Source organism: Pelobates fuscus, chromosome 2 (genome assembly GCF_036172605.1).
Source record: "Pelobates fuscus isolate aPelFus1 chromosome 2, aPelFus1.pri, whole genome shotgun sequence".
Lineage (NCBI taxonomy): Eukaryota > Metazoa > Chordata > Amphibia > Anura > Pelobatidae > Pelobates > Pelobates fuscus.
In genome coordinates, this window is record NC_086318.1 from 238563743 (window position 1) to 238588410 (window position 24668).

Below are 24668 nucleotides of genomic sequence, written 5' to 3' on the forward strand. Positions count from 1 at the left end.
AACGAAAATCCAGGAAGTGACACATCCAGAATGATGTCACATAAAGAGGAGCAGGTGGCACACTGAGTGAGTCTTGGCATTGGGGTAAAAAAGTGTTATTCGCCCAATATGTTTTACATTTGTGTTGTTTTTGTTTTTTTTGCGTGGCCAGTGGGGTGTGTGTCCTGTGTCTAAATAGTGTAGAGAAGACATGTTTGTATTCCTAACGCTATAGTGTTCCTTTAAAATTGGTCAAATGACAATCTGTATTTTTTGTTGCTGTTGCTTATCTGTTTCCTACACAGCCAAGTATTGTAGCTACCACCTAATTCAGGGCTGATTTGTTTGGAATCTAGGAAGCCAGCTAAAGTTCCAAGCCATTTTTTGTAAAACTAGCGAAGTTCAATTTACGAGAAATATACAATTCTTAAAGGGACACTTTAGTCACCAGAACCACTACAGTTTAATGTAGTTGTTCTGGTGCCTATAGCCTGTCCCTGTAGTCACTCAGACGGCCACTAGAGTCCTGTGTCAGTGCTGCTCTCTCTCTCTCTCTCTCTCTCTATCTCTCTCTCTCTATCTCTCTCTCTATCTCTCTCTCTCTCTCTGAGAGTCTCTCTCTCTCTCGGAGAGTCTCTCTCTCTCTCTCTGAGAGTCTCTCTCTCTCTCGGAGAGTCTCTCTCTCTCTCTCTGAGAGTCTCTCTCTCTCTCTCTCTCTCTCGGAGAGTCTCTCTCTCTCTCTCTCTCTCTCTCGGAGAGTCTCTCTCTCTCTCTCTCTCTCTCTCTCGGAGAGTCTCTCTCTCTCTCGGAGAGTCTCTCTCTCTCTCTCTCTCGGAGAGTCTCTCTCTCTCTCTCTCTCTCTCGGAGAGTCTCTCTCTCTCTCTCGGAGAGTCTCTCTCTCTCTCTCTCTCTCTCTCGGAGAGTCTCTCTCTCTCTCTCTCTCTCGGAGAGTCTCTCTCTCTCTCTCTCTCTCTCTCTCGGAGAGTCTCTCTCTCTCTCTCTCTCTCTCTCTCGGAGAGTCTCTCTCTCTCTCTCGGAGAGTCTCTCTCTCTCTCTCTCTCTCTCTCTCTCTCGGAGAGTCTCTCTCTCTCTCTCTCTCGGAGAGTCTCTCTCTCTCTCTCTCTCGGAGAGTCTCTCTCTCTCTCTCTCTCGGAGAGTCTCTCTCTCTCTCTCGGAGAGTCTCTCTCTCTCTCTCTCTCTCGGAGAGTCTCTCTCTCTCTCTCGGAGAGTCTCTCTCTCTCTCTCTCTCTCGGAGAGTCTCTCTCTCTCTCTCTCTCTCTCGGAGAGTCTCTCTCTCTCTCTCTCTCTCTCTCTCTCGGAGAGTCTCTCTCTCTCTCTCTCTCTCTCTCTCTCGGAGAGTCTCTCTCTCTCACATTTCTGGTTATCAAAACCATTTTCAATTTGTTTTTTTTTTTTTGTTTTTTTATAGGCAGACCTTGAAATTGTTTTACAACAACATGTGTGTGTATTTTACTGAGAACACTTGAATATACTTTCTGATATAAAAAATATTGTTCTGTGGTTTTGTTTTGCACTTCCCTTATGGTTACTTTATCTTTTCCTATAATTGGTGCATATGATTCAAACCTCTTGTGAATTTAAAGTGGCACCTCACCTCTTAAGGACATAGCTTCAGTTTGCTTGTTTTGTACTTAAAGGGATACTGTAGTCAGTTAAACAACTAGCGTAACCCCTTAAGGACTGAGCCAAATGTACACAAAACAAAATTAAAAGCTTGAATTTGCGCTGTATGTCTGTTCAGGCATAATTCGCCTCTTTAATATTATGTGCATCCACACTTAATATATATCATTTTATTCAGGGGAAACAGGGCTTTCATTTAACATCAAATATTTAGGTATGAAACATAATTTAATATGAATAAAATATAAAAAATAGGAGAAAATAAGAATTTGTAAAAAAAAATTTAGTTCTACGTGACATTTTAACTGTGAATGTCATAATACTGTTTTCTTTTACTGCAATAAAATACACATTTGTATTCAGCGATCTCACGTGTAGAACAGTACCACCTGTGTACAGGTTTTATGGTGTTTTGGGAAGTTACAGGGTCAAATATAGCATCACATTTTTAATTTTTTTTCACATTTGAAATTCGCCAGATTGGTTACGTTGCCTTTGAGACCATATGGTAGCCCAGGAATTAGAATTACCCCCATGATGGCATACCATTTGCAATAGTAGACAACCCAAGGTATTGCAAATGGGGTATGTCCAGTCTTTAGTAGCCACTTGGTCACAAACACTGGCCAAAGTTAGTGTTAATATTTTAAAATGCAAAAAACTAATTTGACCGCCAATTTTGGCTAGTGTTTGTGACTAAGTGGCTACTAAAAAAGACTGAACATATACCCCACTTGCAATACCCTGGGTTGTCTACTATTGCAAATGGTATGCCATCATGGGGGTAATTTTCATTCCTGAGCTACCGTTTGGTCTCAAAGGCAACATAACCAACCTGGCGAATTTTAATATGAAAAAACTGAAACGCAAGCCTTATATTTGACTCGGTAACTTTTGAAAACACGATAAAACATGTACATGAGGGGTACTGTTATACTCGGGAGACTTCGCTGAAAATAAATATTAGTGTTTCAAAACAGTAAAACGTATCAACAATTATATCGTCAGTGTAAGTGCCATTTGTGTGTGGAAAAATGCAAAAAAAAGTCACTGTCACTGACTATATCGTCGGAATACATTTTAATGTTTTGAAACCCTAATATTTGTGTTCAGCGAAGTCTTCCGAGTAAAACAGTACCCCCCATGTACAGGTTTTATGGTGTCCTGGTGATATGATATATATATTTATATTTCGTTCGGGAGCAAGTCGGTTGTGGTGTGCCGAGACTGACGATATATTGTAGGCCTGTAAATAAAGAGGGCCTACCAAGGAGTAAGAAAGTAAAGTAAATGGAAAGAAAAGAGAAAGTGTTGAAAAGAGGAGTGGGTGGGAGGGTCATTCTGATGCTGACCTCAAGCGATATGAATCAGGTAAGGGGTGTCCCTTATATAGGGGAGTGAATTAATTTAAGCCCCTCCCACAAATACAGGCCAAACGGCCTTAATATATATGTGTGTATATGTATATGTATGTATGTATATATTATTTATTTTTACACTGATTTAACATTTATTATTTTATTTTCCGGCAGCAGGGGGAGTATCTGTCATACAGGCACTCCCCCTACTGGCAATGCCTTGGACGGCTATGCCGTCCATGTGATCGCGAGGCCTCGCAATCACATGGCCCAGGGAGGGCGGAGGGGGACTCCCTGGGCTCCCAGGTGAGTCCCCATACCGCAATCACCGGCGTGGGATCGCCGGCGACCGGGTAAGTACATAAGATCGCAGGGCGTTTTATGCCGCCCTGCGGTGTTTAGAGCCATCAAAATAGGGACGGCATAGAACGCCCGGCGGTCTTAAGGGGTTAATCTAATGTGACATTACAAATTCTCATTTATGGGGGAGGGGAGAGGACAATAATTTTTTACAGGTTTGGCAATAATAGTTATAATAATAATCAAATTAGTGTAGCTAAGAAAAGTAATTACAAATTAATTTAATACTCCTTTACCGAGTACATAATGTCTTGGATTTCACTTTATTTTTGCTAGTTGCAGGTCACAAAATGCAAGGAGTAAAATACTATTTTAAAGGGACATTAGTCACAACTTTAGCTTAATTAAGTAGTCTTGGTGTATATATCATGCCCCTGCAGTCTCACTGCTCAGTTCTCTGCCATTTAGGAGTTAAATAACTTTGTTTATGAACCCTAGTCACACCTTCCTGCATGTGACTTGCACAGCCTCCATAAACACTTCCTGTAGAGTCATCTACGGTTTATCCTTCCTTTATCGCAAGTTCTGTTTAATTTAGATTTTCCTATCCCCTGCTATGTTAATAGCTTTGCTAGACCCTGTAAGAGCATCCTGTATGTGATTAAAGTTCAATTTAAAGAGAACGAGATACAGTTGTTTAAAGGGACACTATAGTCACCAGAACAACTACAGCTTATTTAATTTTTTTCTGGTGAGTAGAATCATTACCTTCAGGCCTTTTGCGGTAAACACTGTATTTTCAGAGAAAATTACATTACAGCCTAGTGATAACTTCACTGGCCACTCCTTAGATGGCTGTTAGAGATCTTTCCTGGGTCATGGCTGCCTAAAATGCATCCAAACATTCAGTATCTCCTCCCTCTGCATGCAGACACTGAACTTTCATCATAGAGATTCATTGATGCAATTCATCTCTATGATGCTGATTGGCCAGGGCTGTGCTTGAATTGTGCTGGCTCTGCCCCTGATCTTCCTCCTTGTCAGTCTCAGCCAATCCTACGGGAAAGCATTGTGATTGAATCAGGCCACCACTTCTGATGATGTCAGCAGACAGGTTTTGACTATTGACTATTCTGAGGCAAACAGCATGCAGAGCTACAGCTTCAGGCTTGAATAAAGGTAAAATGTTGCTATTTTTAGGGAGACATGAGGGGACCAGGGGGGCTAGATGGTGGTTTTAACACTATATAAGGTCAGGAATACATGTTTGTGTTCCTGACCCTATAGTGATCCTTTAAAGGACCACTATAGTGCAAGGAACACATACTCGTTTTCCTGGCACTATAGTGCTCCACCCTCAGGGCCGCCTGGCTCTAGGGGGTGGAAGGGGTTAAATTTACCTCTTTTTTTCCAGTGCCGGGCGGGGGACTCTCCTCCTCCTTCTCTCCTCCTCCTTCTCTCCTCCTCCTTCTCTCCTCCTCCTTCTCTCCTCCTCCTTCTCTCCTCCTCCTTCTCTCCTCCTCCTTCTCTCCTCCTCCTTCTCTCCTCCTCCTTCTCTCCTCCTCCTTCTCTCCTCCTCCTTCTCTCCTCCTCCTTCTCTCCTCCTCCTCTCCCCTCCTCTCCTCTCCTCTCCTCCTCCTCCTCTCCTCCTCCTTCTCTCCTCCTCCTTCTCTCCTCCTCCTTCTCTCCTCCTCCTTCTCTCCTCCTCCTTCTCTCCTCCTCCTTCTCTCCTCCTCCTTCTCTCCTCCTCCTTCTCTCCTCCTCCTTCTCTCCTCCTCCTTCTCTCCTCCTCCTTCTCTCCTCCTCCTTCTCGTCGTCATCGGCTGAATGCGCATGCACGGCATGAGCTGCGTGCGCATTCAGCCAGTCCATAGGAAAGCATTCATAATGCTTTCCTATGGATGCTGGTGTCTTCTCACTGAAAATCACAGTGAGAAGCGCGGAAGCACCTCTAATGGCTGTCAATGAGACAGCCACTAGAGGCTGGATCAACCCTATTATAAACATAGCAGTTTCTTCTGAAACTGCTATGTTTATAGAAAAAAGGGGTTAATCCTAGCTGGACCTGGCACCCAGACCACTTCATTAAGCTGCCTATTGTGGTCCTATTGTGGTGCCTATTGTGGTCCTTTAAGGTAAATTACATCTGATTAAAAGTGAAAGTGTCAATCAGAGCCAGGTAAGGTGTCAAGGGCTGCATAAACAGGAAAAAAGTTATTTTAACTCCTAAATAGCAGTGAATTGAGCAGTGAAACCTGAGAGGCATGATCTACCCACAAACTGCCTCATTAAGCTTGTTTAGGTGACTATAGTGTTCCTTTAATGTGGAAAGTAATAGAGGAGTTGGAGAGTAATCTGTCCCAGTACTGTAGTCAGAGAGAGGTCAATAAAATCCTTTATTTATAAAACTAAAAAACACAACACATGCTCATTCACTTGCCTAAACCACCACCACTACTGTGGTAGTATTGTATCAGTGCGTGAGTCAAAATCTAAATAAACTATGTGAGGGTAATGTACAGTAGGAAGGGGAGTGAAAAAACAAATAAATGGACGGACAAATACTTGGCAGATACCTAATACCGGGGTTAAACCAGTACACCTCCGGAAAAATGGCTGTTCCGTGCCTACAGCACAGTATAATATGGCAGAATATATAGTAGAGAACTATGTAAAGCTCATTGGAATCTAGGTTACTAGTACATATGTTCCCAAAAGTTGATACAAATGTATCGCTGTCCTCAAGTGAAGTATCGTGAGCACAGATTCTATACACAAGGGTGGGGACACAATATGTTAAGTATCAGAATTAATTTATGTGACACTTAGGTATGCACTCTACCAGTTGACATACATTGTATCACTAACATTATTATGGCTATAACTATCCTATTTCAGCGAAGTACATGAGATTCCGCTAATTTTTGTGATGGTTGGTCCTTCTGAGCCACCGTACTTCACAACGGAGCATAACATTATTACTTTGGGTTTTGCGGCTGGTTCAATGAGTACCATGGGCGGGCTATTTAAACTTGCCTTTCTCGGGGAGTCAATTCCCCCTGATGAGCCGGAGTTCATCGAAATGCGCGTCGGGGCTCCTGACACTTTGTCCTTCCTGGTGTAAATTTTTTACACTCTCTGCCTACTTGCACCTATACACTTTATCTAGGAGCGACACCACAGGACGGGTTTATGGACAGTCTTACTAGTCTTATTAGCTCTATCAATCACTCAGAGGCAGGTGCCCGTGAAGGCACAGACCAGTGTAGTTGTGACTTGTATAACTGTGACCACCTTGTCACTCTGACCAATTACTGAGCAATGCCATGAGACCAGTTAGCTTTACTAATCAGCCAGAGACAGGTGCCCTCGAAGGCACTGACCAGGGATCTACACCATATAGTAGTGTGATTACCCGCTATTCTGACCAAACATCAAGAATAGTCAGTTAACTAGTCTGTAGATTCAGATAGGTGCCCTCTAAGGCATGGATCAATCTCTCTCGTTCTGGCACTCTGATAATATGCGTTACTATTTGTCCTTTTCATGGGGGTGGGGGGTGTGGCTCTCTCGAATATAGCTACATTGTCTGCCTATTATAGCTACATCTTGCCATTAGCCAGGCATTACCCCCTTTTTTCACACCAGTATATCCCAGACTTTTGGGCATTAGTAACAGAGATTTTGTGTTACATCTTTCTCTCTGAGATTTTGTGGGAGATATACAGGGAGTGCAGAATTATTAGGCAAGTTGTATTTTTGAGGATTAATTTTATTATTGAACAACAACCATGTTCTCAATGAACCCAAAAAACTCATTAATATCAAAGCTGAATATTTTTGGAAGTAGTTTTTAGTTTGTTTTTAGTTTTAGCTATTTTAGGGGGATATCTGTGTGTGCAGGTGACTATTACTGTGCATAATTATTAGGCAACTTAACAAAAAACAAATATATACCCATTTCAATGATTTATTTTTACCAGTGAAACCAATATAACATCTCAACATTCACAAATATACATTTCTGACATACAAAAACAAATCAGTGACCAATATAGCCACCTTTCTTTGCAAGGACACTCAAAAGCCTGCCATCCATGGATTCTGTCAGTGTTTTGATTTGTTCACCATCAACATTGCGTGCAGAAGCAACCACAGCCTCCCAGACACTGTTCAGAGAGGTGTACTGTTTTCCCTCCTTGTAAATCTCACGTTTGATGATGGACCACAGGTTCTCAATGGGGTTCAGATCAGGTGAACAAGGAGGCCATGTCATTAGATTTTCTTCTTTTATACCATTTCTTGCCAGCCACGCTGTGGAGTACTTGGACGCGTGTGATGGAGCATTGTCCTGCATGAAAATCATGTTTTTCTTGAAGGATGCAGACTTCTTCCTGTACCACTGCTTGAAGAAGGTGTCTTCCAGAAACTGGCAGTAGGACTGGGAGTTGAGCTTGACTCCATCCTCAACCCGAAAAGGCCCCACAAGCTCATCTTTGATGATACCAGCCCAAACCAGTACTCCACCTCCACCTTGCTGGCGTCTGAGTCGGACTGGAGCTCTCTGCCCTTTACCAATCCAGCCACGGGCCCATCCATCTGGCCCATCAAGACTCACTCTCATTTCATCAGTCCATAAAACCTTAGAAAAATCAGTCTTGAGATATTTCTTGGCCCAGTCTTGACGTTTCAGCTTGTGTGTCTTGTTCAGTGGTGGTCGTCTTTCAGCCTTTCTTACCTTGGCCATGTCTCTGAGTATTGCACACCTTGTGCTTTTGGACACTCCAGTGATGTTGCAGCTCTGAAATATGGACAAACTGGTGGCAAGTGGCATCTTGGCAGCTGCACGCTTGACTTTTCTCAGTTCATGGGCAGTTATTTTGCGCCTTGGTTTTTCCACACGCTTCTTGCGACCCTGTTGACTATTTTGAATGAAACGCTTGATTGTTCGATGATCACGCTTCAGAAGCTTTGCAATTTTAAGAGTGCTGCATCCCTCTGCAAGATATCTCACTATTTTTGACTTTTCTGAGCCTGTCAAGTCCTTCTTTTGACCCATTTTGCCAAAGGAAAGGAAGTTGCCTAATAATTATGCACACCTGATATAGGGTGTTGATGTCATTAGACCACACCCCTTCTCATTACAGAGATGCACATCACCTAATATGCTTAATTGGTAGTAGGCTTTCGAGCCTATACAGCTTGGAGTAAGACAACATGCATAAAGAGGATGATGTGGTCAAAATACTCATTTGCCTAATAATTCTGCACTCCCTGTAGGTATGTTCTAGTCTCTACTGGCTTTATCGTAGCCTGGTATTTTTATTGGTTCTGGGCAGTAACCCAGATAGCTGTTCTGATCTAGTGGCAATTACTACATCTTGGCTATCTTACTAGTACTTTATATATATAGACCCTGAACATAGCATTTTACACAATTTCTTTATATCTCTATACAGCACCCTTGTGCATAGAGTCTGTGCTCACGATACTTCACTTGAGGACAGCGATACATTTGTATCAACCTTTGGGATCATATTATGTACTAGTGATCTAGATTCCAATGGGCTTTACATAGTTCTCTACTATATATTCTGCCATATTATATACTATGCTGTAGGCACTTAACTTTAATGTGGAAAGATTTTAGAATTTGGTATGTTTGTCTTGTAATGATTTAGCATCATCACAGCACAAAAGAATATGTTTATACATCCTATTTAATTGTTTTTGACTTTTCTGACATCGTTCTACCATGGCCGGCATTAAAGGGACACTGTAGGCATCCAGACCACTTCAGCTAATTGAAGTAGTCTGGGTGCTGTCACACTTTTGCACTTAATGCTGCAATTTAAAACATTGCAGTTACAGAGAACTGTGATGTTTACATTGCAGCTCTGTCTGCCCACTGTGGCTGCCACTAGAGGAATCCAATTGGACTTTTTTCCCGTTATTTGACGCTGGACGTGCTCACGGACCTTCAGCGTCAGATTTTTCCCATTGGAAAGCATTGAATAATGCTTTCCTATGGGGAGGTCTAATGCGCATTAGGCCTCCCCTGCCAGCTAACGGCGTGCATGGAGTGTAGCTCTTCTGTGTGGTTGGACCAGACTGGCTAGCTTTTGCTCCCCACATACATCAAGGAGCCTTGGCTCCCATGACCTGGATGCTGGGTCACCCATTGTCCTTCTTTGCACCACTTATGTAGGTACTAGCCACTGCATACCAAGAACACCATTTAAGACTTGCCTTTTTGGTCATCTAGCCATCACTATTTATTTGGCCCTTGTTCAGTGGCAGATCCAGAACAGAGTCTTGGGAGGGGCACTTGGAGATTGACAGACAATCCAGGCATAATAACCATTTCAGCTTTCTTTAGTGGTTATGGTTCCAAGAGTGCTGTTGCACCCTCCCATAGTAAGTATTCAAACCGTTTAAGAACAGTTTGACAACTTACCTGGGGTCTGTCGGGATAGGGCCTGTAGTAGAGGATTTGGGCAAAAATGTGTGTATGTGTGGGTAGCTTAAAGCAAACCTGTTTTTTAAATTAAAAATAATGCTTATACTTTTTATCCCCCCTCCCGTCTTACTTTTATTCAGAGAGGGGGTATATTTCCTTCAATCTCTGGTGGTCCTAGTGGGTAGTGAACTCTAAAAAACAAGTGTTGCGCTTAAGGCGGAGTTTTTTATATTTTATTTTTACTTATTTCTGGTATCCTGCATATATTTTATGATTTTTTATACAGTTCCTGCTTTTATACCATTTTTACAATATATAACTGGCGCTACCTTTTCTCTTTCTCCTTTTTACCATATAAGTGGCATAACTATTTCAGTTTTTGCAGTTAGAATTTTGACCACCCTAATAATAAACCTCACCCTAATCCTATGCATAACCTTCATCGTAATCCTATCCCTAGCTATAGTGTTTGAAGATTCCCTCTGCTGATGTCAGCAGAGGGACTCCCTTGCTGGCTCTGATTCTAATCCAAAACCTTATTCTAAATATCCTAAACATAATTCCAATCCTAAATATCCTAAACCTAATGGGTTCTCACTGCTAATAGTTCTGATATTCGCAAAGAGAATTTTAAGCCAAGTCTTTAGTGAGTGCTAAGTTGGTGGATGAATTGCTGCGATGAGACTCTTTGCAGTAATCTAAAGGGAACAGTTATGTTAAAGACCGCATATTAACCACGATCAGAGTAACTTTTGGGATTTTGTTTTTTGGTCCCCTTGGAAGTACCCTTACAGATCAGTTAGTGGCATCCTCTGTGTAATAACCCATGGGTTCCTTTCTTCTTCTCTTGATTTCAGTGCGTTTTTATTCAAATTACGGTTTGTGGACAGTTAGGTGAGACAAAGTTGTATAAAAAAAAATATATTAAAGGTATCCTTTGTCAGACAAGCATTTCTTTTTTTTAAATGGTACCACCCTCTTACCACAATAACATTTCTGTGTACTTCATCAAGATAATATTTTATAATATTTTGTTATTGACTGCTGTGAAGTTTCGTTGAAATTACAAAGCGGTCAAAAGGTTTAAGCAAGAATTATAAGCTTAAAGGAACACTATAGTCACCTAAATTACTTTAGCTAAATAAAGTAGTTTTAGTGTATAGATCATTCCCCTGCAATTTCACTGCTCAATTCACTGTCATTTAGGAGTTAAATCACTTTGTTTCTGTTTATGCAGCCCTAGCCACACCTCCCCTGGCTATGATTGACAGAGCCTGCATGAACAAAAAAAACTGGTTTCACTTTCAAACAGATGTCATTTACCTTAAATAATTGTATCTCAATCTCTAAATTGAACTTTAATCACATACAGGAGGCTCTTGCAGGGTCTATCAAGCTATTAACATAGCAGGGGATATGAAAATCTGAATTAAACAGAACTTGCAATAAAAGCCTAAATAGGGCTCTCTTTACAGGAAGTGTTTATGGAAGGCTGTGCAAGTCACATGCATGGAGGTGTGACTAGGGTTCATAAACAAAGGGATTTAACGCCTAAATGGCAGAGGATTGAGAAGTGAGGCTGTAGGGGTATGTTCTATACACCCAAACTGCTTCATTAAGCTAAAGTTGTTCAGGTGACTATAGTGTCCCTTTAAATTAGCAAAGCGTGAAAAAAAAAATCTATTTTGAAAGTCCTGTCTAGCCGTTCCAAGTTTGTTCCTTGGTGCCCTGTATCCAGGGAAATCAAGAAATTGTTTTAGGGCAGCACATTGTGAGCGCTATGCATGGACAATAGGACCCTGCAGAGAGTGCTTCAGGAGCGCTCTCTGCAAGGTTCTGTAGGTGGAGGGCGACTAGCCAGATGGGCCCCTTGAAGTCGGTTGGACTGCCTCTTTTCACAGGTGGGCCAGCCCTTTATTGGTGTCACCAGTGGTGTGGGTCATGTCATTGGTGATGCACTTTCTCAGCCACCCATGTGTCCACCCATCCTGATTTCATATCTCTCACTTTTGGGAGGTATGCCTTCAATAAGGTATGTCAGTTGCCATAGCTGTTGCTAGCGTTTTCTTACGCATTGTGTAAGCTGCTCTGTGGAGGATCCTATGCTCTTCTGACATCCTCCTTAGACCTCTGTTTTCTTAAAGGACCACTCTAGTGCCAGGAAAACATACTCGTTTTCCTGGCACTAGAGTGCCCTGAGGGTGCCCCCACCCTCAGGGACCCCCTCCCGCCCGGCTCTGGAAAGGGGAAAGGGGTAAAAACTTACCTTTTTCCAGCGGTGGGCGGAGAGCTCTCCTCCTCCGATCCTCCTCTTCTCCTCCCCGTCGGCTGAATGCGCACGCGCGGCAAGAGCTGCGCGCGCATTCAGCCGGTCACATAGGAAAGCATTCATAATGCTTTCCTATGGACGCTTGCGTGCTCTCACTGTGATTTTCACAGTGAGAATCACGCAAGCGCCTCTAGCGGCTGTCAATGAGACAGCCACTAGAGGAAATAGGGGAAGGCTTAACCCATTCACAAACATAGCAGTTTCTCTGAAACTGCTATGTTTATGAAAAAATGGGTTAACTCTAGAAGGACCTGGCACCCAGACCACTTCATTAAGCTGAAGTGGTCTGGGTGCCTAGAGTGGTCCTTTAAGCATATGAAAGAGTATAGCAGTAATGTGTCTCCTGACAGGTGAAGTGCCAGGAACTAAATTAGATGATGGCAGCGCCCACGAGGGAGAGCTTCAAATATGTATAAACCACACCTAGTGGGAATGTAACCTTCAGGGTCAATGCAATACATGCAGAGTCAACTGAAAGTGACTACACTCAGTTCATGTGACAGTGCAGAACTTCTGATCTGTAATAAGCTCTCACCAATGCTATTATTGTGTAATTAAATTCCAAATTCTCCTGAGTGTGTCTGTGTAATGTGGGGTATTTTTACTTTTCCATTTTTTGGTTTGGTTTCCAAATTCATGCATACTTTCTTCCACAGAACTAAATTAAAACTGCTACTGTGGTTATCGCAGTTTTACACTAAATGCTTTTGTATTGCCAAACGAATGTGTGGTTAAAGAAAATTCAGCAAGACCTATATCCTGTGTTTTACAGATAATGGAACTTTGTGGTGCGACAAGACTTGGCTATTTTGGAAGAAGCCAATTCTACATTGCATTAAAACTTGTTGCTGTAGCACAGTCTGGTCTGCCATTGCGAGTTGAAAGTTTAAATACTGGTAGGTACCTACTGTCATTCATGAGACCTTTCTACAGCCACTTACAGCCCTCTAGCCAGGTTAACCTATTTTAACTTTTTAGAGGCATTTATTTATTTTAATGTGTGACAGACAAAAAACCCCCACAAAATTGTCGTTTTTTTTTTTTGCTCCAATGATCTGAGGCACAATTCTTCTTAATTGGTCATCTTATAAATTTTAGCCCCAAAACAAGATGAAGTGAGATATGCTTAAAGGATGTAAAGAAGTTCCTGGGTGCCAGCTTACCGCAAGGGTTTAAAGCGTTATCGAATGGTTTAACCTCAAAGTGTTGAATCCGGTGCCCAGTCGCTCTGTCCACCAAAATCTGCCAGAGACTTGAATTAGGAAGCTTGAATCAGGAATCTGCCAGAGACTTGAATCAGGAAGCCTCGGAAAGGTGCTCCACTAGCGTAAGCTTTAGGGGTTAACTGAGTTTTTTTTTTTTATGAAAGTGCCAAATTTAAGAGAATTAAATATCAAGTGCCTCACTCGTACTTTTCTCTTCCTCACTGTGTTGTGTTATGGCACAGAGTTGATGTGAGGTCTTCTCATAGAAAGGTATTGCATGCACCATGTGTCCCAATGCTTTTCTATGAGATTATCTCCACTGATGATCTCCCAGGTGTTTTGAAACAATACCTTACATTTTTCTTTTCCATGCTTAAATCAGCTGTCTCACCCCTACCTCAATATTGTTTGTTCTCTTTTGGGGTGTGTGGACATACCTTAAAGATGAGATCTTTAGGAAATGCTTAGAAAGACTCATTGAAAAGATATCAAAAGCCAAAGTAGGACTACTGTATTTTATGGTAAATGCCTAACTCGACAAAGGTGGAGCTACCTCTGTCAAGTTTAATCAAAATAATACATTGTCTCATTCATTGCTTGACAATATCTATGGAGGTTCCCATGATTTCTCTGGATTTACCATAGACATCTCTGTTGTACTCTCATGCATCTGTGAGTATTACAGTGATGTGGTCTCCTGTCAGATGAAGCACCAGGAGCTGAAGTGTGAAGAGGTTGGTGTCTGTGTGGAACAGCATCAGGTAAATATAATTCACATCTGTAGCACCTTCATCTTTGCAAAATATATAAAGACCCAGGAAGGTGACAGATGCTTTTAGCTTTCCAAAACCTCATGGGAGATGTAGCTCTACAACAGCAGGGCATCAACCTTTGGTCGTCCCTGACCTAGACTTTTAAGAAACCTTCTTTGCCTCTGAGGGCTTGATCCCTGATAAGTAATTTACAGGGAGAAAATTATCTATATTATTATCTATACATTTGTTCGCAATTCAGTTGACAAAATGTATTAATAGAATTTTAGTATACTTTTTTTTTGTCTTTCTTAAATTTTAGTTTTTTGTGCACCATGTCATGTACACTTTAAATCTTAATTTTAAGCAACAAAGTAATGAAATTGTAATTATGTATTACAAATTAAACTTTGGGCTAAAAAATTTTTATGATTGTGAAACATTTTTAATGGTGGTCGGTGTCAACAGGACATAATGAACCCATATAAAAATATTTTGTGAGCAAGTGTCTCTAGTGGCCATCAGTCTGAAGCTTGGTTTTGTACAAATATAAACATTACCATTTCTCAGAAACTGCAGTGTTTTACATTGCCTGAGGAAAAAAATGGTTTAGTGGTTTTGTGTCCCTTTAAACTCACAGCACTTGTCAGGGTAATGTTTTCTAAAATGTAATGCAATATTGAGTTAACCAAAAGTATTAAAAGGCGCATTTACCTTTTTCTAGCAGAAAAGCATGTTGTTTAAGCCCCTTCTTTACATAAAATAGTCAGAGAGCAGAATTTGGAAGACGACAGCCGTGTTGTAATTTGAGCTAGGAGTTCTAATTTGATTATGATGGAAATATAGAATTCTGTAAGTTAAGCCAATGTTGACACGGTGGTGCCTGTGACAACTTGCGCTTATTATAACTGCATAGTGTAAATATGATTTTATTCCCCTTGTGTTTATGATGGAATGTTATTTAGAATAGAACCAATTTAAAGTTTTTGTACATACCTTTTCATGAATATGTCTCTATAACTGGGTATTTTATTATCCTTATTGTTTTTTTATACTGGGTATTTTATTCATTCAGGCTATTTTGCTGAAATTATTATTTATTTATTTAGTAAAGGACCTCCCACTACCAAGATTTCTTGTGCCAAAGAATGAGCAGGATTCAAGACAGACAACCTCTCATGGTTCAGAGGGAGACAACCCTGCTTCTTACTCAGGTGTAATTCCTCCTCCACCAGGAAGAGTTCAAGTTAAAAAAGGCTCAGTTAGTCATGATGTTATACAAACCCGTGCTCCAGCAGAACAGGTAATGAATCTGTGTTTTGTCAGTCTTAATTGAACAGTAAAAATAAGTATGATGCAAGTGAAATAAAAATCGCAGAGTCTTGGGTGTGTCTTTTTCTAGTTCAACCATTTTGGCCCTGAATTTTTCATTCACTTTGAATTTTTACTTTAGTATAAGTATATCGATAAATAGTAACATATGAAAATCATTTACGTCAATTTACTGTTACTTTAATTTATCATTAATGGTAATCTATGTCAAAATGATTTTTCAGGACTCCACATCGCCTGTAGTATCCCCTCAGCAATCACCTCCCACCTCTCCACAATCTTGGAGGAAACACAGCCGACATGCTAGTGGAGGGAACAACGAACGACCTGTGACTGGATCTGGGCCTTTCTGGACACCTTACAACGAAGCCCAAACAGGTATGTTTCTAGATCAACATAATTCAATGATTACACTTAATTATTAAATCTTAATTACAGAAAAAAATTATTCTAAGCTTTGCAACCTTTTATCACTTGGCTGATGTTGAGTAAAATATTATGTTAAATGGAAACTAAATCCACATAATTCCACATTGCATTTCATGTTCAAAAATCACATTTATGTTAATCACAGCGGCTGTAAAACAATGTGTCCTTTCTTGTGGAAATATAGACATTGCTGACATCCCCATTACTTGCGGCCACAACAGCTAGTATTCTTCTAGATCTTTTGGCTATATAGATAGTGTTAGTTGCAGGCACAGAGTGAGGAATGGAGACGGGAATGCAGTGATTGACTCAACAGAACCTGGCCTGCTGGGTAACCATTATTCACAGAGAGCTGAGTCCCTTGCTTTTGATGACTGCAGTGCAGACATTGTTGTGAGATTAGATACCAAGTTGCCAGCAACAAATAAGTTATATAAAGCCTGTAACTGGTCAGTATACAAAAAACAAATGTTGAGTATAATAGTTATTCGGGTATAAGCAAAGTATGGTTAATAGATATACCAAAAGTTAATCTGGTACATGAACACTGCAAGAGGAATGTCCAGGCTGAAATCATGAGTTTTGTTAAAAGAACACTCTTTACTGTAAAGCTCTTTAGTTTTATTTTTCCCCACTTTACAAAAAGTTACAAAATAATTAGTTTTCAAAAGAAATTAGCACATTTATAAGTTTAACGTTGGCTTAATGAAGCAGTTTTAGTGTACAGATCATGCCCCTGCAGTCTCATTGCTAAATGATCTACCATTTAGGAGTTAAATCACTTTATGTTGATGCAGCACTAGGCACACCTCCCGACATGCGACTTTTACAGCCTTCCTAAACACTTCCCGTTAAGAGTCCTCTAATGTTTACACTACCTTTATTGCACATTCCTGTTTAATTTAGAATGTCTTATCTCCTACTCTGTTAATAGCAAGCTTGCCCTGTTGGAGCCTCCTATATATAATTAAAGTTAAATTTACAGAGCAGGATAGAAACTTTTGAAAGTAAGAAACATCGGATTGAAAATTAAACCATTTTGTTTCATGCAGGCTGTGTCACAGCCAGTAGAGGTGTGGCTAGGGCTGTATAAATGGAAACAAGTGATTTAACTGTTAAATGGCATATAATTGAGCAGTGTATCTTTAGAGGCATGATTTATACACCAAAACTGCTTCCTTAAGCTAAAGTTGTGATGGTCACTATAGTGTCTCCTTAACTTTGTTACACACCCATGGCTTTCAGACAACTGATGATGTGGAGCTAAATTTAAGAGGCAGACAATTGTCCAGAGCATTGAAAAAAAACTGTGCTGGGACATCCACAGAATTTCTAGGCTAGGGAAGAAGAGGATGGCTTTCAAAGCCTTAAAAATAGCTTTTGCATGCTATTTTTTGAATATAGCCCCAATGGGGAAAAAATAAATGCATGCATGTTTTCATTGTGGGTTTATCTACTAAATTGTTTTAAAAAAATCTGCACAGGACAAGGTGCTAGGCTGCACAGATGGGCAGCACCTTCCTCTAGTCTAGGGCACAGCTTATCACTGCTTATGTAGATGGCATTATGAACTTGTGTGTATATTTATATTATACATGTCAAAAACTGTGTTTTGTTTTAACTTTTGCAGGTGGTACATCTGGTGACACAATTTGGCCGGCGCAATCTCCTCTTTCCCATCAGGAAAATTGGGTCAGTTTTGCAGATACCCCACCAAGCAGTGCTCTTTTAGCCATGCATCCTGCCTCTGTCCAGGTGTGACATTTTATTAGTTGCATATTGATTTGCTCCATTGGAATGGCTTTTCCCGTGCTTTTTTTTTTTTTAATTTTCATAGATTTTTTTCATCGTCACCAGTTTCACTATATATGTCCATCCATTTTACAAAATACATGCTAGCCGCAGCAAAAAAATCCCTAAACATATCATTTAAATTCACACGTACCTCCATTTCTTGTATAACCGCAACATTCATTATTGCATTTTTCATATTGCTTTTTTCCCAATATGGGTTTTTACTAGTTTAATAATGTAATTTTTAATGTGATCTTCTGTTTAGAGTGCCATAGCATTTGGAGGTTTTTGGGTTTTTTTGGAGGGTTTTTGCCTTTGTTTTTCCAGTTTGTGATGGAGTTCTAACATCGAAATTATTAGGGCTCTTGACTACACATGTTGTACCTCGTTAAAGTAGACCTGTCTCAAAAGTGTGTGGTTGACTACATTTTTTAAAATTCTTTATTTTTATTGTGCTCAGAATAACAAAACACGCTTGTATTGCCACAATAGCAAGTACAGGCTGAAGGAATAAACAAGGATATCAATAATCATGGCAATCAGTATCAGCACACTTTTTTTTTTTTTTTTTAAACAAGAGGGGTCAGGCTAAGTAGAACAATCTGAAACTTTACAAGGCAAATATTGGTAGCTTAAACTTTCAGTTTGTGAGAGTTGTGTTGCACGTTAATTAATTTAACAGTGTTTAAACTAGTCTGTGGGCATCACAGATTATGCACATGAAGCAAGAAGAAGAAGAAACAGACGTAAGGGTTAAACATGCAAGTTGCCGGCAGACAGGTATATATTCGTTATGTTAGAAGGTGGCAGGCTAATTAGGATCATGGCCTATGCATAGTGCTAGTGTGGGATGAATATTATGAGTGCTAGACAAGTTAAGTGGGTAAGCGGTGAGTGTTGCTTTAAAGTCCTCTGTCGAGGGAAAGTCTCTGTTCAGGAGGTGTCTACATGGTAAGGACAGCGTCCATTGTATGGGAGGCTGTAGACTCATACCTCTGTGTTACCCGGTCTGGGAGTGCTCGGTCAGCCGATTCCCAGTGCACTGAAGGGTGCTGGGATCGTTTGAAAGTCCTGTCTCAGGGGTAGTGCGAGGGACATGTGTTGGAAGGCCGCCCTCCAGCCCCAGGTCATTGGGAAGGCCAGCACCCGTATGCCACAGACTCGGTGACTCTTTGAGGCCTGGTCTACCCCATTGTGGGCGTCCTGGAAAACCCGGGTGTTCTGCCGCCGCCCACGGCGGTCGGGCTTCCGGCGTTGTGGTCGGTGCATTGGAGTGATTCTCCGTTTGGCCTTCGGCCTAGGATGGCTGCCGGTATGAGAGTCGGTTGCGGTTCCGTGTGGTATGCCTGTGCGCGGCCCCCTCTCTCCCGACGTCCCCCGCCTATCCGCCTGGTCCGCAGAGGTAGGGTGTTTCATCTTGTTGCGTTGCTCTAGGCTGTCCCACCAGCGCTGGAAGAGCTTGTCTAGGCGCACAGTATAGTGCTCCATTGAGGTGAGCTGCACACTAGTAGCTTGTGGCAATATGGGCCCGTCCGCCATCTTGCTTCTGCTGCCGCCTGAGATGCTCGGTCGAGTTGGAGCCGCCCAGAGTGACTGTGCTTCACGCTGCGGGTCGGCGGAGACCGGGATGACCCCCACCGGTCCATAGGGGGGGGGGGGAAACGGGGGTGCATGCTTGGTCGTGTTGCGGCTATCAAACACAGGGGAGCGGCCGTCCCCCCCGCGCCAGCCGCGTGAGTAGGCCGCAGAGGCCGATACGGAGATTCTGTCTGGGTGTGCTGCATGAGTGGTGTCTCCAGGTAGGTCCCGGTTCTGAGTGCCAGGTCAGGAGCAATGTTGGTCTCTTCTACGGTCAAATAAGTAGTTTTCCAGCTTTGTTTGGTCGTTTAGTGCGGGAGCCCCGAGGAGACACATCCGCTCGGTTCTGCAGTCAGACCCCGCCCCCCGGTTGACTACATTTTGATTTACTTGAGGAACGTTTTTAATTGATATAAAGAGAGTATAAGAGTGCGCAATGTACACGTGCAGGTGTGAATGGAAACTGTTTTCAGCAGTAATGCACATAGTCGTGAACACCATAAAAGTAGATGTGATCTACACAGCATTTTTTAATATATGTCTTCGTGTGGTCCAAAACATAAATAACAGACATATTAATGACAGGCAAATATTAACCAGGCTAGCGGTATTCCCGAGCGTGACTCGGGGTTAATTTTCGCTGCCAGAAGCGGTAACCCCAAGTCACGCTCGGGGTAGATAACAGAGCTGGCAGCTGAGTCTCCTTACCGTCTCCTTGCGATCAAGCGATGTCCCTGCGCTGTGATTGCCGGTGAGAGCCCCGGCGGATGCCTCCATCTGACTTCCTGGTTCCGTCTCTGTGAGCCGCAGAGGCTCATGGGGGCGGAACTGGGCGGGTAATTCAAATGTTTCAAGCATAAAAGTGACACACACACATAAAGTTAGGTGATACAGTGAAATCCTGTCAGATTACATTGTATCACCTCAGATTTGAAATTTGATCATCCTACACTGCCCTGCCTGCCCTTTTTGCTGTAATTTCTGCCCATAAAATAAATGTTTTACCATGGCATCAAAGCGTCACTTTAGCATCTCCAAAGCGGGTTTGGATCAGATGAGTGACAGCGGCAGCGACACAGAGCCCCTCGCAGAATTGAGCGACTGCGATAGCGATTCGTGGCAAAATTCGTCATCCGACTCTGACAGTGACCAGAGAAGTGGCGACAGCGACGATTCTGCACCTGAGCTCAGTGATGTGCGCACTTGGTGCCTTATTGATTGCGGTATGGATGAGGTACCGCCGCCAAGATTTCCGTTTACTGGATCACCTGTGATGAAGGTAGACGTTGAGCACAATGATCCTTTGGCATACCTAAAATTATTTCTCACAGATGACGTCATTGAAAAGATTGTCACGGAGACAAATCGCTACAACGAGCAGCAATCAGCTACTCTGCATAGCAAGTTTTCCAGGAACAGAAAATGGGAACCGGTATATTATTTATTAGATTATAATTCATGATTTTATGTTTCGAACTTTATCACATCTGAGAGTACTTTTGGTCAGGTTTAAGAAAGTAATTACTGGCCTACAATACATAACACCAAATTTCCATGCAAAAAAATGGTACCGCTTTTGGTACAAAATTCCTGACATAATTATACCGCCAGGGAGGTTAAACAGAGGTGAACTGCCTACATATTAATGCAGCATCAATATAACTTACTGACTTCTATGCAACATGAAAACAACAAAATGTGGTAAGTGACATTGTAAAAATGGTCGTATGAGGGTGAGGAATAGGTGGTGTATGTGACAGTCAAATGTGTAGTTAAAATGCAATAGGGGATAGAAATAAAGTAAGTTCAGCTAGATTGAGTTCACTGATCATAGTTTGGTTTGGGGGTCTTTATAGGTAAATAAAAAGGTCAGGTGCTCACAAGTTTGATACTGTAATGGCACAGAGAAAAATTAAGTGCCAAGAATTACCGGTAGTAAAAATAAACATTAAATAAATTTAGCAAATTTCCCCATTGGGAGAATGTAGATTAAATGATCACTATAGCGTCAGGAAAGTGGTTTTCCTGACACTATAGTGCCCCCACCCTCAGGGTCCCCCTTCCTTGGCGCTGAAGGCGTTGAAACCCCTTCAGCAGCTTACCATAACCCAGCGCCGGGCTCCCTCAGCGCTGGTGACCTCTCCTCCCCGGCCGACGTCAGCGGAGCCGCATGCGCGGCAAGTGCCACACGCGCATTGAAAGTGTCCATAGGAAAGCATTTCTCAATGTGCAGATGCACGTCTGGGTGCCAGGTCCCACAGGTTTTAACCCTTCAGATGCAAACAAAGCAGTTTCAGAGAAACTGCTATGTTTACATTTGGGGTTAATCCAGCCTCTAGTGGCTGTGTTCCGGACAGCCACTAGAGGCTGGATTAACCCCAAATGTAAACATAGCAGTTTCTCTGAAACTGCTTTGTTTGCATCTGAAGGGTTAAAACCTGTGGGACCTGGCACCCAGACCACTTCATTGAGCTGAATTAGTCTGGGTGACTATAGTGTCCCTTTAAAGGTGGGGACTCAAAACATGACAGAAAAGTCTTGATGTTCCAGAGTGTCCCTCTAATAGGTTGAAAATGATGAAGCTTCAAATGTAAAGGCTCATAAGAATTTAGATGCTCTTGAAATATCTGGTAGATACAGAAGTATCTTCTTCGTGTACCAGGAGTAAGTGTGCCAGGCTCCATAGGTAGAGGATGGATATGTTTCTCTAGAATGAGAAATTAATGTTTCTCAACTAGAGATGTAAGCGGGTGTTTTCTTTTTTTCAATAAAATTAAACTGGTAAGCAGGATTTTACAAAATAATGAGATGGTTGTTTAGACTTTAGCAACATTCCCAAGTCTGATTCCAGTCTGTTTAAAATAGTATGAGATATGATTCATGTTTGTTGACTATGACTAATATAAATTAAAATGTGTAATTGCTCAGACTGCTTCCAAGTAGCACTTTTGGCAGCTGTTAGGAACTGTATGCTCTCCTTGGACTTCATATTTGAAGTATTTACATCTATTTTAATGTCTGTGTAGGAGCTAAATATGAGAAGCATAGGAAAACAGATCTTGAGCATGTGCACGCTTGCATCTCCTGCACCAAGGCTTCTCAGTGTGAAGCCACCGATTATAATCATCCCCGGGGGGAAAAAAGAGTAAATATATGGTTATTGCATTTATATCTATTAAATAGTGATTTTTATTCCAGCTGATTCGAGTGTTCATGTGAAACATCCATACCATTTTAAGAAATATTTTGTATATTAAAAAATATGCTTAAGTGCAAATCACAAGGGCATTTTTTTATTTATTTTTTCATTTTCCATTTTCTTGCTTAGCTTTCACTGTTCACAGCATTTTTGCATGTTGCTTACCTCCCCCCCCCTCTTTTTTGTGTTTTTTTTTTTTTTTTTTTATTCAAATGCTTCTTGTAGTGTGGTAAAGTATCTATCTCTCTCCAATTTTATCTTTCATCTTGGTTTTCATGTGGCTTACTGTGTTGTCTACAGGCCCTGCCTGTCATATAACATGCAATATGAAATTAGTGCTCTTTCTCCCTCATTGTCTGACTACGATTAAGACTGAGGACAGAATGAACTTCTAATTTTAGGACCAGACAACAGTGCGCACTGTGGCATCAGCCACCACTACAAATGAAATTCGTAGACAGTCCAGTAGCTATGATGATCCCTGGAAGATTACAGATGAACAAAGACAGTATTATGTAATTCAGTTCAAAAACATTCAAACTGACCTGAACGGATTTATTCCAGGTAAGCCAAATTCATCAATGTTTCATGCTATATAGTTTACCAAAACAAAATGTTCTTCTTATATTCATATATTACTTGCTTTCAAATGCAGTTTAGACAGTTTTTGTAAAGAATATACATACTTCTCAAAGGCTAGCTGTACTAAACTTATTTTATATATTTATTATAAATCGATTTGTACTATCTCTTACCAAATGATTATCATCCATGGCTGATCCCACTAAGGACTGCCAATTTGCAGAGCTCTTCTGAAGCACGTTAAGCAGTGTTTGAATGCCACTAAGTGACACTGTAAACTGGAAGTGCCTATATTGGGGACATTTTGGCAGAGTACCTAGATAGCAGGACACCAAACCGCAAATGTGGGCCAAGTACCTGGAATCAGAGCTGTTCCTGTGGTTTAGTTAATGCACAATAATCTTTTAACTAGATCCTCCATATGAATGTTTTATGGACATGGGGGAGTCACATGTCTGTAGCAGATGGGGAAAGCTGAAGCAGAGCTGTGTCAGAAGATCAAGCTATGTATTTATATCTCTGGAGTGCACGTTTATTTCTTTATTTGGCAATTTTACTCCACCCTATAAATTGTAAACCCATTGTTTATTTTAAGCCAGCTTCATTGAATAATTTGTCACAATAAGTAGTTAGTGTGGATCTAATCCAACTGGTTTAACTTGTAGGTTTTCAAGTTAGAATCTTGTGGGTACATGTGGCAAGAAACAAAGACCTTATTTAAAAGCCATTTTCAAACTCATGTAGGATATTTGTAGAAAATTATGTTGACAGTGCAATAGTATTTGTATTCCTCTTCAGCAACTACTGTTCCGTTTATTCTTTCTAATGGCAAGTGAGTATTCAGGTGAAGGGAAATGTTGATTCTGTTCACTAAATTCTGAACTGTCATCCTCAGAATGTAGAACTCAATTGGGGTAATTGTAGTGAAACTATTTGAACTTGACTTTAGCACATCTCCTGTTAAATAAATCAGTCCTTTCTGGAAATGTGCTTAGTGACCATACAGAGTTAATCTTTAAATTTCTAATCAAATTAAAAACAGTTCATATTTACAGAACTAATTATCTGTTTTCTTTGCCCACGGAATTACTATATCATGGTTATCTCAGATTTGATGGGATAAAGAGCTAGACAAGTTAAAGTGCCATTTTCTCTGCTTACCGATTATTTTAAAATTTGACTTTAAACCCCCACAATTCATACAAATCAAAATGAAGTTATGTATATGTTTGTGTGCATACACACACACACACACACACACATATATATATATATATATATATATATATATATATATATATATATATATATATATATTAGAAAGATAGGAACTCAACTTGCAGCTACTCTTTGTCCATACTAAAAAGATCTGATCTTTTCTAGGATCTGCTGCAAAGGAATTTTTTACAAAGTCTAAGCTGCCTATACCCGAACTTTCTCACATATGGTAAGTTAAACATATTTACTTTTTCACTGTCATTCTGATTTCCTGACCAAGTTACATACTGAAAGACATAGGTATACAGATATTATAAAATTATAGAGACTCTCCAGCTTATTGTAGTGGCTATAATGAAAGGACTCAATGGGTTTAGTCCCTTTGATTTTTGCAAAACTGTGCAAACATTATCACGATCTTAAGCATTGGCTGGCCAGCAGACACCTGAGGTTGTTTTTTTTTTTTTTTCGTTTTTTTTCTTCAAACCAGAAGAAAGTAGTTTGACAAA

General features: G+C 41.0%; 1 protein-coding gene across 9 annotated transcripts in view; it reads left to right on the plus strand.

Annotated features, from left to right (window-relative positions):
* The window catches only part of REPS1 (RALBP1 associated Eps domain containing 1), a 97471-nt gene that overhangs the window by 24439 nt on the left and 48364 nt on the right, over positions 1-24668 (plus strand). For 8 of the 9 annotated variants that reach the window (XM_063443298.1, XM_063443294.1, XM_063443297.1 and 5 more), the window contains exons 3-8: positions 12843-12966; positions 15137-15330; positions 15584-15737; positions 17419-17543; positions 22761-22923; positions 24325-24388. In XM_063443298.1, coding sequence (XP_063299368.1) covers positions 12843-12966; positions 15137-15330; positions 15584-15737; positions 17419-17543; positions 22761-22923; positions 24325-24388 — 824 coding nt within the window. The remainder of the gene's footprint in view (positions 1-12842; positions 12967-15136; positions 15331-15583; positions 15738-17418; positions 17544-22760; positions 22924-24324; positions 24389-24668) is intronic. The other variant, XM_063443295.1, reaches the window with a different exon arrangement.